The following is a 13,148-nucleotide window of genomic DNA, read 5'->3' on the forward strand; positions in this document are numbered from 1 at the left end:
GCCAAGTTTAGCTATTCCGAGCATGCATACACATTAAGAGTTATATTGATTTTTGCACGCCGAAGGCAAGCGAATGAATCGAGACTATAAATAAGCATTGGTCGACATTAGGAAATAGAAAGCGGTTTCATATCGCGTGCACCGGTTGTACTCAATTTGCAGTGTTCTCGGTTTTGCAATTTACGCTAGCGTGTAACACACTAAAACCCAAAACTCGAATTCTATATTTCGCATTTAATAAAACGCCATTAATTTCTTGATGATTAAAAATAACAGGCTAACGTTACATGTCAAGCCAATCAGGAACAGCCGAGCCGGGCTAGCTAACGCGTAGCTGTAAACAGGCCTATTAAAGAAATAAAGGTTTAGAATGTCTTTCCGTTTTATACGGTACGTTCTGTTTGCCAATCTGCAAAAGCAAATTACTGCATTCCTGCCATGTGCTGCAGATTTGTTTACACGCGTTTATGAAATGCGATTCTGCCCCACGAACCAATTTCTAGCTGTTAAGCCATGCACAATGAGCCCGACTGCAGTAAAACTACATATTATATGAAGAATACAACAATTAAACGAGGATACACTGATGATTTTCGACGATAATGGCTTACCTTGAGTCAACCGAGAATGGTCGATAAAACCCCAGGCCTTGTATGTTGCTCGCAACCGAGATTCAGCCGATTCGGTACAACAAGCTAAAGCTGGTCGGCTTGCTGTCTAATACACTGTCCCCCCTTTGGCTTGGAAATATATCTGTATACAATTCTCGACTGCTCGGTTTAACAAAAACATATCGTTAAAATAACATGCCGGGTCATAAGCGAAGACCGATAGATGAATTAAAGGATCGTGTAAAATTGTGGATTGGTCTGCATTTGCACGCTTGGTCGATACAGGCTGTCTTCTCAACGTCGCCCACTAGGGAAAAAAATAAGTGCGTCCTTTCTATGGAGGAATTTGTAAATAACATTCAAGGCATACGGTCTCGGGTTCATCTTACAACTGCTTTCAGACAAGCACCCGCAAGCAGCTTAATTATGACTAGCAATTATTATTAGATGAATAACGATATAAAGCTCGGAGGTGCCAAACAATACAGACTCGACTCTCTTGGACTGAACCTGAGAATAATACGACACTCAGAATCATGGGAATTGTAGTGAACTCTATAAAGTGAGTCTCATTACTTGTGAATAATCAAGTAATTTAAGAATTATTTTCAGGAGTCTCCCGAAAACAACAAAAACTTGCATTGCTCATGTAAAATCTTTTTTTTTTTTTGCATAAAAAAGGAGCAATTATTTGAGCAGATACTTTTAAGAGGTGAGATTAAGAGGCCCATTTACAAAACACTTTTCCACTAAAAAAAAAAAAAAAAAAAAAAAAGGCATACATCCTGAAAATACAAACTTGAGTGCATGTTTTTAAAAAGATACTGTCCTGGTCTGCGTGTAAACCTATGGTGTAAACACACAAATTTGCAAAACCGTGACATTTGCATGCACATCACATGTTGAGCCTAGGCATGTGTGTGTAAAAAGAAAATGACGACCAACAACTGGCCTCGCAGCATTCTTAAGTAATTCTCACAGATATGAGTGAATAGGGATTAGTTTTACAATGTGTCATTTGTATGTAAACAGTCAAAACTTTTAGTTCAATGTCAACATGCCCTCAAATGGATAACTACTTTTCTAACAAGAGGGTTAAAATTATGCTTCCAAATGAAGAGAACACTGCAGAAGAACCTTAAAAGGACAGATCACCCAAAACTGAGTGTCATTTACTCACCCTCAAGTTCTCCTTAAAAACAATTGTGTTGCTATACACAGACCAATATTTGCAAGAATGCTTGTAACAAGCATATCTCGCTTTGACTATAGCATTTTCCCTACTTTGGTAGTGAATGGGGTTAAGAGCAGTTGTTACAAACATTCTTTCAAATAGCTTTGTGTTCAGTGGAAGAAATGTATACGGTTTTGGAACAATTTGACGGTGAGCAAGTAACAAAACAGTTTCTGGATGAACCATCCTTTTAAAATGGTCTGTAGAAAGTGTAGCAAACTAGTTAGTGACAAGCAGAGTCCATTATTGCCAGTCCACATCTTTATTAGTTTTGCTTTCATTCATAGAGGTCCACACAAAAATAAAATAAATAAAACTTCTAAACTTCCTGTTTTTAGAAAAACAGTGACGTGACAAACAGGAGGGAAATGTAGTGTTAAGAACAAAATTAACCTGTGATTTTAAAGGACGAGATAAGAGAAATTAGAAAGTGAGGAACAAAGTAGCAATAACAGGTACTTGGAAGTGTATAACATTTAAACATTCATTTAAAGAGGATGCCTTGATTCCAAAAATACATTGTGCACAACATACTGAACTAGAAGACAGTGATCCTAAAGTGTAATTCTAACATCTAACACTGCTGGTTTAAGCTTTGCACCTGATCTGTGCAGACCAGTCACGTGATTTGACGAGACCCTATGTAAATCTCCAGAAAGGCTCTTCATGCAGCAAAGGTGCCTGGTTTCGGTTGTGGTCAGTCTCGAGGAGAAATCGCAACCATCCTAGGACATTTTCCTGTGCAGTTAGATGACTACTAAAGGTATAACCCAATCCAAGCTGAGAGGTTTGGCTCTGGTGGCATGGGACACCAATCTGGATAAGAAAATAAATAAACGTTAGCACTGAAAACATCTGTACTTTAAAAAATAAATAAAAATAAAGACATTGGCTCTTTAAACAAATACTTTGACTTCTTACATTTGCCGAGAGGCACAGTGTATTAGATGCTTACACAAAATTAGACAGCGAGTATTCCACCTCAAGTACAGACAGTGAAAATATAGGTCTGACCTGAGAAGCATTAGAAGACAGCCAAGGACCATCAGTTGAGACCTCAGAAGGTTGGGAAATAATAGAGTCTACTGACACATCCCACTTTGTGCCCTCCTGGTCTCTGGGTTCACACAGCTCTGTATTCATCTTCTCAAGCAAGCTCTGCCTAGGAGTTAAAACTTGCAAATTAATAGAATCATATCAAATAAATTAAAATGTAATATTTGAAGACTCACAAATGATCAACAGGGTCTTGTCCTTCCATGTTTTTCTGGGAGGCAGATGGTGGGTCCCATGCATGAAGTGCTCGCCGCCAGAGCCGGACTTGCATATCCCAAGATCTGCGACTATATTTGCGGTATTTGTTTGGAGTGGAAGGATGAATCCCTGGGACACGCAGACGCCTAAACATTGAATCGACAGTACCCAGAAAGCTCATTTACACTTTCAATACAATCAAACTTCCAACAAGACAAATGGAAATAAAAAAACTAACAAATTCTCACTTTGGAACCTGCTCCTCATAGTTCTGGTAGCCACAGGTATTCTTCCCATACTGAATCTGTTTTTGCCTGCGCTTCAAAACTGCCTCATTAGTCTCGAAATGTGATGGGTCAGCATTGTGGGGGCACCACTGTACCCCAGCTGGTGACCTAGAAAATTAGTTTTGGTCATTTAAATCAGCCAAATAAACTGATACATTAGAGTAATATACATACATATACACACACGCTAACATATCTGTGTACTAACTACAGACATTTGCCAGACCTCTTGATCCTATCTACATCATCTGTTCCAACAGCAACACTAGCTGTAGACATCTTCAGGATGCACCGCTCAAGGATGGAGGACCTGAAAATGGGAAGAAATTAGTTTAATGCCATGCTTTAGAAGTAGATGTATGAGACTTTTAGAAAAAGTGAACACAAAACTTCCACACTAAAATATCCACACACACCCACACCCACACACAATGGCTTAATAACAGACCTGCGAGGCTTTTGAACAACAGAAGTCTTATCTCCATTATGTGAAGCTGACTGTGGGGTTTTAGAGCAGCTGGGAGGGCAGGGGATTTCACCGTTCACACAACATTAGTCAAGTTTGAAATTTGGAACAAAAACTTACAAAGAACTTACCATGTTGTTCCTCAGTCTACAGAGATATTTACCTGACAAGACTATCATACACTGTACTGCAGCCTGGAAGAAGCCATGGTTCTGGGCTACATGGAAGAGAATGTGTTTTAGTGTTTAAGTCTTGTGCAACGTCTGTTGGCCACAAGTGAAGGGGCAGACCTCTAAAATACAAACAGAAGATACAGCGTCCCTACACACTACAGAAACACATGATTATATTTAAAATTAACAAGCAGAATTTTGACCACATACAACCGCGACTCAAAGGGACTTTGAAGAAGGCTTTCTATGCGTGTTGTCATGATTTTGGCTAGAGCCACACAACACGTAGCGTTTGACTTTGCTTTTTATCAGCGACAGGTGTATCGGGGGCGGGGCTGTACAAATGAGACTAAGGCCAGTAATCATTTAAAAAAATTATCAGAATAATTTATTCATAATATTATAATGTAATAACGATTTCGTGTGCAAGGAAATAATTGCGCTTTTATTATGAAAATGCCTATAGTTTCTGGTCGTTTCCAAGATCAAATTTAGTTTTCTGTTTAGAAAAGTTAGGCTTAGTAACTTGATAACAACATCAACACAGAACTATGGAAAAATTTCAGCTTTTTAGCAAACAAAAAATACAGTTGATTTAACTTTTGTAGCGCTATGGAGTAACAAGCTGTCACGGAACCGGTCTTTTTAGCAAAATGTAAACAGTAAAACAACTATAAAATACAAAACAATTCGTGAAAAGGGGTGCAAACGTTAAACGTAAAAACATATAAAACGTTTTTAGCCGAATATTGTATTATGTTTTTCTTTCCTTTTTTGTCTGATACTTTTGAAATAGCACAGCAGCACTAGTTTACGACAGCCACGCACTCTTTACGGCATCACGATAGCAAAATGGCGTCTGGCAGTGGGGTGAGAAATTTGCTAACGTTACTTGTTTTGATTTCTTTCGTTGTTTAGAATTGCAACCTATCCGCGTTCATTTGACATAATTTATGCGGGAATTCGGTTCTTAAAGTCACATCTTTAGAAGTGTATAACGTTTTATACTGTAGTAGAAGATCAAAACTATCCGTGGAAGATTAACTATCCGTGACGCCAGATGGTTTTGTTTTGTCACTACACTTACAAAAACAGATTATTTTGATGATAAGATGTTTCGTAATCTAACATCACTAGCATTGTTGGCCAAACTATCAATATGGTCGTGTGGTTAAAAAATAATAATATTCGATTTTGTGCAGACTGTTTTATGCAGTTGTATGAATACAGCTGTTGTGATTTCCTCGCTTAACATGTTTATATCTCCTGCTTGTTTTTTGTAGTCTAAGAATGATTTTCGACGCAAATGGGACAAAGATGAATATGAACAGCTGGCCCAGAAGCGAATCACGGAAGAGAGAGAGAAAAAAGATGGTAAGCAAATACAACGTTGTAAGTTTTTGTTTTGTGAATTATGTTTTATTGGGACACTTTTTCCAAGTCATCTCAATGGTAAAAATTGTCCCAAAAACCCTAAATTCATTTCTTTTAAGATTGTGAAGTACAGGGTCAAATATACCCAGAATCTGAAATAATCACTTTATGATTTAATCCAGTTAAATAGTTTATGGCAATATTTTCAATGTCATCCTTTTTTTTTCATTCTCCAGGCAAACCTGTGCCCCCCGTCAAAAGGGAGCTTCTCCGCCACAGAGATTATAAAGTGGATCTGGAGTCAAAACTGGGGAAGACTATTGTCATCACAAAGACCACACCACAGGCTGAGATGGGAGGGTGTGTATTTGCCGTACAATTGACTGTAGTATTAATATGAGTTCATGAAAAAGTGTCACTGGGTATTTTTTCATCAAATGCATAAAATTGGAATGTTGCGTGAAACATCTGCGAATAAAGCGCAGTTGCGATTCAGTGTTTTTAAGAGAACAAAATTGTCACTTCAAGGGAATTGTTGCAAAATATCTGCAATCGGTGAAGCCGCTGTGGCTCTTTTTTTAGTATGGCATAAATTACTTGCGTCTCAGAGTGCTCAGACAAAACGAGAGGGTTTTTTAATGCACATCTTGTTGTTTCTGTGCAGCATTTTATGCAATATACCATTTTTACATAAAAATAGATTGATTTTTTTGAGAAACATAGCTAGTGTTGTGTTGAAAAAGGTTGGTCAAATAGTTTTTTTGTTTTTTTCATTGACTGGGCATTCTGCTATTTCCGTTGCTGTGCAACAGTGCCTGTCCACTTTTATCAGTGGAGTTGGTTCCAGAAGTATTTTTTCCCTTAATTTTTTTTCATAGTGATTTAAAAAAAATCTTAATTTAAAGATGCAGTGTGTGAAGTTTAGCCGCATCCAGCGGTGAGGTGTTTAATTCGAATCACCCACCGCTCTACCCTTTTTCCCGAAGCACATAGAGAAGCTACAAAGGCCGACACAGGACAAAGATGTTGTCGTCTGAGACCGCAGAGAGTAGCTAACACTCTGTAGAGCATTTTGTCCGTTTAGGGATACTAAACATGATGGCTCATTCTAAGATAATTTAAAAAAACGGTACATTATGTCATCAAGTCTTTATACACCACTGTTTATGTATATTATATTGCATTTCTGTCAATAAATACTACGCACCGCACCTAAAAAAATGTTTTTTTAAGATTGTTAAATTGTTGATATGCAAAAGTGCATATATATTTGAAGTATTTGACAGTGTAGGAGACCAAGATTGAGACTTGATTACGTCATTTGCAGTGCTTCATGGGAGTGTACTGGGCTAAAAAAAGGTGTTTTGGCTTGTTTTTCTTATTTTGACTCGCTGATTGGTGGAGTTTTTACTTCTGGAAACTGTTGCACTCTATTGTGTATTTGTCAGTTAATAATATTTGTCAATTTGGTTTTCTCTCAGGTACTACTGCAATGTCTGTGATTGCGTAGTAAAGGATTCCATAAACTTCTTAGATCATATTAATGGTAAAAAACGTAAGTATTGATGTCTTTGTTCTTTTCTTGTATTTTATGTCTTCACTGAATGCAGTGGCCCTCATTTATCAATCTTGCGTGGAAACGGGCGTATATGTTGGCGTAAGATTATGCTTACACTCCTCTCACCGCCTGATTTATGAAACTGTGCGCACCTCTGCAATTCAGGTGTACGCAATACTTGCCCTTGATAAATGCCGCGGCTGAAAACGATCATCATTAGAATAACACGCCCCTATATATTCAAGTCTCTGCCTCCCCCACGCCCTCATTTTACGCAATGGACACACGGAAGATGGCAAAGAAGCAAAATTTCTCCGACGTGGAGATCGGGCGTGCTCAATCATCTCACTAGTCCACTACTCAGGGCACTGATTAGGACATAAGTCAATGGGCTGACTCCCTGATCAGTGCCCTGACTACTGAACTAGTGAGATGATTGAGACGCGCCCATCGAGACAATTACCAGGGAAGTGGAAAAAAGCGAAATTGTTTTATTTGAGATTTTAAAGAGTGGGATTAAAGGCACCCACAAAAACAAAATGTGGACCCAAATTATGTGTACTCTTAATAGTGTGGAGGTTGAGGAGCGCATTCCAGCAGTTTAAAGCTGTTTGGATGATAAATTAGGCCTACCTCACAGTGCATTATTTTACAGCACATGTTTTGAAACATTTAGCATTTAATTTCATATCACGACACATGTATTGGGGTGTACGATATGATGATGTGATGTGGAGTAGCCTCCATTCATTCACATTAATAATTGCATGACAATTTGTAAGATTCTTTTTACTATATTATTATGATTTGTATTATTAATGACGCTTATTGTTATTTAGAAGAAGAATGTCGTTATTATTTATTTTATTAATATTTAAAAGAAGAAGAATGTAATTTTTATTATTTTGTCAGTCTGAATTATTCAGTCCCAGTCCGTGCGCAGCTGCCGCAAAGGCTCGAAACTGGAGGAATACAGGCCTCGGATGCTTTGGTAGCCTATATAGTCACACAAATTAAACATTGAACACGTTGCACAAAAATAAACACTGAAGTTTATAATTACTATGCTGTTGTTGTTTTTTACAGTGGGTCATAATATAGCAGATCTTTGTTCAGTGCGTTTTGTGGTGTTAGGAATAGTTTTTCTGTGCATTTTCGCACTAACTCAAACGTGCGTACACCACCTCCTGAGCTGGTGTAGGATTTGAGCGTGCCGTACGCCAACGTCCATATTGATAAATCTCAAAGTCACCGTGGGTTTGGGTGGTGTACGCAAGGTGTACGCTGGAAATTTGGTGTACGCACTTTTGATAAATGAGGGCCAGTATGTAAATGTATACACTGCATCTGTATAAATATCTATATGCAATATTTAAATGAATATTTATACTATCTGTACTTAATGTATCTTTGTGTAATTATTTTTTTATTATTATTCTCTACATGTCTGTTAATCCCTTGTCTAGCTGTTGTATTTTTGTGGAAAAGTCACAAAGTGTTTGTAAGCACACTTGACCAGCATTTTCTAATTCAGTGCATTTATTTTGCCAATTCATAGATCAGAGAAACCTGGGGATGTCCATGCGAGTTGAGCGTTCTTCACTGGACCAAGTTAAAAAACGCTTTGAAGTGAACAAGAAAAAGATGGAGGAAAAGCAGAAGGAGTATGATTTTGAGGAACGAATGAAGGAGTTGCGAGAGGAGGTCAGTGTTGAAACTGAATTATTTCATTTACTGACAGGTGACATGCAATTAAGTCTCTTGAAATCCAGTGCATCTTAACTCATGATTATGAAATTACAAAATGCATGTTTTCTGTATCTTATGTCGGTAAAAAACTTTGAATTTATAACTTGTTGTCCTGTATGGTTTTTGTTTATTCTGTTAAGGAGGAGAAAGCAAAAGCCTACAGGAAAGAGAAGCAAAAGGAAAAGAAAAGAAAGGCAGAAGAAGACCTCAACTTTGAAGATGACGATGAAATGGCTGCTGTGATGGGATTCTCAGGTTTTGGATCCGGGAAAAAAGGCCACTGATCACTCATTTCAAAACATTTCTCACCAAGGCCTTTTCTGAATGGGTTTTCCTGAATTGTATGAACATTTTCAAGAACTTCAATATTCCTTCACAGGACCAGACAGCTTTTTATTACACAATCTGTTAAATCCTCCAGATTGATTGAACACATGATGATAACCTATAGTAGGTTAACCTGAATTTGGCCCTTGATCATAGAAAGTCAACTTCATCGCTCTAAATTAAACTTCTTGTTCTTGTTTTTGTTGTAAGTTCATTGTGTAAATAGGGCTCCATTATGCATATGTTTTTATGAGTTGTGTCTGAAGTTACTATCCTTTTACCCTTTCCGCACAATGATACGGAAAAAGTCCAAATTAAAACATTACCTTTTTTTCCAAGACAAGACTCCATGCTTCCATTCGTCAATGTCTATGTAGGGAAGTGTGTTCTTTTTTTATTATAAGGAGAATGATATTGTGATGTTTTTTGTGTGTGTGTGTTTATTTTTGTTTTTTTACATTAAAACATCGTCTTGGAACCATAAAAAAATGGTTATGTAACGTGTGTGTGTGTGTTAGTAAGTTAGTTAGTACTGGTCAAATGTTTGGAAATATTACTACTTTATTTTTTTGAAACGATTCTCTTGAAGTCTCTTACCAAGCCTGCTTTAATTTGATCAAAAATACAGAAAAACAGTAATATTGTAAAATATTATTACAATTTAAAATAATGGTATGTTAAAATAACATCTTTTTTTTCTATGATGGCAAAGCTGTATTTTCAGCATCATTACTCCAGTCTTCAGTGTCACGCGTTACTTCAGAAATCATTCTAATATGATGATCTGATGCTCGGTTCTCAAATTTGGAAACAGCTGTGCTGTTTCTTTTTTTGTGGAACTTGTGATACTTTTTTCAGGATTTATTGATGAATACAAATGTATTCAAAATAAATGTATTCAATAATCAATTAAAAAATTTAACACATCCTTCCTATATAAAAGTATTCATTTAAATAATTAATTTCTTTAAAAAAAAAATACTGAGCTCAATCTTTTGAACTGTATGTTTTTAATAGATCTAATCAAAGAGTCCTGAGTCTTGTATCATAGGTTATAAAAAATAATAAGCAACACAACTGTTTCCAACATTTATAATTAATCAGCATATTTTTATGTTTTTGAAGGATCACTGAATGCTGGAGTAAAGGCTGATGGAAATTCAGCTTTTAATCACAGAAATGTATATTTTAAAATATATTAAAATAGTAAGTCATTATTTTAAATGATATTACTTTTTTTAAACTGTGTGTGTGTTTGTGTGTGTGTGTGTGTGTGTGTGTGTGTGTGTGCACGCGCGCATACATAAATGCATACACTTTTGTAACAACAATTTGTTTTTATGATATCAGCAGAATATTAACTTACTTTATGTAAGCAAATATAGTACATTCGAATAGATACAGTCATACATTAAATACATTCAAAGGGATCTGTATGTCCTGGGGACTAATTACAAAAACTAAAGTGAAGGAAAGGTTTCATATTGATTAACAGTTAGTTCACCACCTGATGGTGCTATTGGGTCACTTTAATGCACTATTGCAAATGAAAGAAAAAAAACACGTGGCAAAATAATCGATTAAATGGATTCAATCAAAAGTTAGTATTTGACATGCAAAATTATGTCTCATAGACCTTGTAAATTAAACATGTATCTTGTCCATTAAAAGATAAATACTCCAACAAATAAAAACATGTCTATTCTGTTTTCTATTTTCTTTTTGTTATTTCTCTTTACAACTATTTTAATTGTCCTTGTTTTTATATTAATTCTTACACGATATTCTTATTTCTTATCCATATGTCACTATTTTAATTCATTTCTATGTAAAGTTCTTTGAATTGCCGTTGTGTATGAAATGTGCTATACAAATAAACTGCCTTGCTTATTCATAAAGGGAAGCAGCTCAGCTGTGTGAAAGAGATATGGTGACATGTGGCCAGAGGGTTCAGGTTTTTAAATTGCCTGTAAATGCCAGATTGCCATTGTGCACAGTTAAAGAGGAATTATCGCATGTCATTTTTATTAAAAATGAGGAAAAACTGAGCACCAATGATGGATTTGTGATCTCAAAGACAAACGTGAGACCATAGACTGTGACTGAGGTATAAATGATCTTAACCATCAGTCACAAAATACTCAAAAAATTGATAGCAATAATGGCTAAAAGACAGAGTGTCTAAAGAGCCATTGCAAATTGTATTTTCCACTAAAGTAAATTCAAGTAAGATTACAAGTGAATTCAGTGTGGGAGATCCTTTAAACATCGTTGACGTATAAACACCAGAATAGCATTACCTCGATTCAAGAATCCAAACAGATTTTAATACACCCACTTTACCAGCCTCCACTGCGTAAGCAGCCAGGAAATGGAAATAACTGTGACAAGGCAGGGGTAGTGTATGTGTTTAGTTGTATGCCATCAAATAAATGTAATATAACTATATCTGAACATCCGTTTACAGGTTTGTGAATCAAATGCACATTACAGCTACATCAAAGTGGATATTCAGTGATGGAAGAGAGATTTACTGAGCTATTTCCATGAAAGCCCCAAGAACAGGAGCAACTGAAACCTTGCAACTCATAGTTTCCAGCTGTGGGTGTTAAATGCAGTTCAGTGACTGAACAAGACACTCATGTTTGCAGCTCACATTCAGCGTAATTGTTAAAAAAGAAACGTACTTTTTGCAAATGAGGTATTTCATAATTTCCCACAAAACAATTTAAGTGCATATTTTGAAATAAAATACAAAACTTGCACAATTTAACCGGCGTACTTAAAAAAAAGGAAACCTTTTTTAAAATACATTTATGTTAACTCACCCAAAGGATTATTAGGAACACCTGTTCAATTTCTCATTAATGCAATTATCTAATCAATCAATCACATGGCAGTTGCTTCAATGCATTAGGGGTGTGGTCCTGATCAAGAAAATCTCCTGAACTCCAAACTGAATGTCAGAATGGGAAAGAAAGGGGATGTAAGCAATTTTGAGTGTGGCAGGGTTGTTGGTGCCAGACAGGCCGGTCTGAGTATTTCACAATCTTTAACACACAAACATTTCCAGGGTTTACAAAGAATGGTGTGAAAAGGGAAAAACATCCAGTGTGCGGTAGTCCTGTGAGCGAAAATTCCTTGTGGATGCTAGAGGTCAGAGGAGAATGGGCCGACTGATTCAAGCTGATAGAAGAGCAACTTTGACTGAAATAACCACTCATTACAACCGAGGAGTGCAGCAAAGCATTTGTGAAGCCACAACACGCAGAAGACCCCACCGGGTACCACTCATCTCCACTACAATTAGGAAAAAGAGGCTGCAATTTGCACAAGCTCACCAAAATTGGACAGTTGAAGACTGGAAAAATGTTGCCTGGTCTGATGAGTCTTGATTTCTGTTGATTCATTCAGATGGTGGAGTCAGAATTTGTCATAAACAGAATGAGAACATGGATCCATCATGCTTTTTTACCAGTACAGGCTGGTGGTGGTGGTGTAATGGTGTGGGGGATGTTTTCTTGGCACACTTTAAGCCCCTTAGTGCCAACTGGGCATTGTTTAAATACCACAGCCTACCTGAGCATTGTTTCTGACCATGTCCATCCCTTTATGACCACCATGTACCCATCCTATGATGGCTACTTCCAGCAGGATAATGCACCATGTCTCAAAGCTCAAATCCTTTCAAAGTGGTTTCTTGAACATGACAATGAGTTCACTGTACTAAAATGGCCCCCACAGTCACCAGATCTCAACCCAATAGAGCCTCTTTGGGATGTGGTGGAACAGGAGCTTTGTGCCCTGGAGGTGCATCCCACAAATCTCCATCAACTGCAAGATGCTATCCTATCAATATGGGCCAACATTTCTAAAGAATGCTTTCAGCACCTTGTTGAATCAATGCCACGTAGAATTAAGGCAGTTCTGAGGGCGTAAGGGGTCAAACAGTATTAGTATGGTGTTCCTAATAATCCTTTAGGTAAGTGAATAATTTGTGTTGTAAACTTAGCTTATCATTTCTGCTTGCAAAGTAAGATAGCGAGTGTTCTGCTCATACAGTGATTTTGCACTGTGACTGGCAAAGGTTATTTTAAAATGAAATATAAAAGTAA

General features: G+C 36.9%; 2 protein-coding genes across 3 annotated transcripts; one reads left to right on the forward strand and one right to left on the reverse strand.

Annotated features, from left to right (window-relative positions):
* Positions 1–2,088: 2,088 nt before the first annotated feature.
* slbp2 (stem-loop binding protein 2) lies at positions 2,089–4,394 on the reverse strand. 2 transcript variants are annotated; one of them, XM_067424092.1, is made up of 8 exons: positions 4,236–4,394; positions 4,016–4,144; positions 3,835–3,903; positions 3,613–3,696; positions 3,348–3,494; positions 3,078–3,245; positions 2,860–3,007; positions 2,089–2,661 (listed from the first exon to the last, which is right to left on the reverse strand). In XM_067424092.1, the coding sequence occupies exons 1-8, from the start codon at positions 4,283–4,285 to the stop codon at positions 2,485–2,487; spliced, it is 972 nt and encodes a 323-aa protein (XP_067280193.1). In that variant the 5' UTR covers positions 4,286–4,394; the 3' UTR covers positions 2,089–2,484. The 2 variants fall into 2 exon arrangements, with proteins under 2 accessions (XP_067280193.1, XP_067280194.1); XM_067424093.1 differs by having other exon boundaries at positions 4,016–4,069; positions 4,236–4,326.
* Positions 4,395–4,559: 165 nt separating this feature from the next.
* zmat2 (zinc finger, matrin-type 2) lies at positions 4,560–9,376 on the forward strand. Its single transcript, XM_067424094.1, has 6 exons — positions 4,560–4,895; positions 5,309–5,399; positions 5,636–5,759; positions 6,881–6,954; positions 8,516–8,661; positions 8,847–9,376. The coding sequence occupies exons 1-6, from the start codon at positions 4,878–4,880 to the stop codon at positions 8,988–8,990; spliced, it is 597 nt and encodes a 198-aa protein (XP_067280195.1). The 5' UTR covers positions 4,560–4,877; the 3' UTR covers positions 8,991–9,376.
* The last annotated feature ends 3,772 nt before the right edge of the window (positions 9,377–13,148 follow it).

This window comes from Pseudorasbora parva, chromosome 18 (assembly GCF_024679245.1).
Source record: "Pseudorasbora parva isolate DD20220531a chromosome 18, ASM2467924v1, whole genome shotgun sequence".
NCBI classification, from domain to species: domain Eukaryota; kingdom Metazoa; phylum Chordata; class Actinopteri; order Cypriniformes; family Gobionidae; genus Pseudorasbora; species Pseudorasbora parva.

Excerpts from the sequence above, each read along its gene's own strand:
- slbp2 (XM_067424092.1), bottom strand. The coding sequence starts at position 4,285 with ATGACAACACGCATAGAAAGCCTTCTTCAAAGTCCCTTTGAGTCGCGG. Across the intron at positions 4,145-4,235 it reads AGTCCCTTTGAGTCGCGGTT|AGGTCTGCCCCTTCACTTGT; the intron begins GTATGTGGTCAA and ends TTTGTATTTTAG. Across the intron at positions 3,697-3,834 it reads GTTGTTCAAAAGCCTCGCAG|GTCCTCCATCCTTGAGCGGT; the intron begins GTCTGTTATTAA and ends TCCCATTTTCAG.
- zmat2 (XM_067424094.1), top strand. Across the intron at positions 6,955-8,515 it reads TCATATTAATGGTAAAAAAC|ATCAGAGAAACCTGGGGATG; the intron begins GTAAGTATTGAT and ends GCCAATTCATAG. Across the intron at positions 8,662-8,846 it reads TGAAGGAGTTGCGAGAGGAG|GAGGAGAAAGCAAAAGCCTA; the intron begins GTCAGTGTTGAA and ends TATTCTGTTAAG.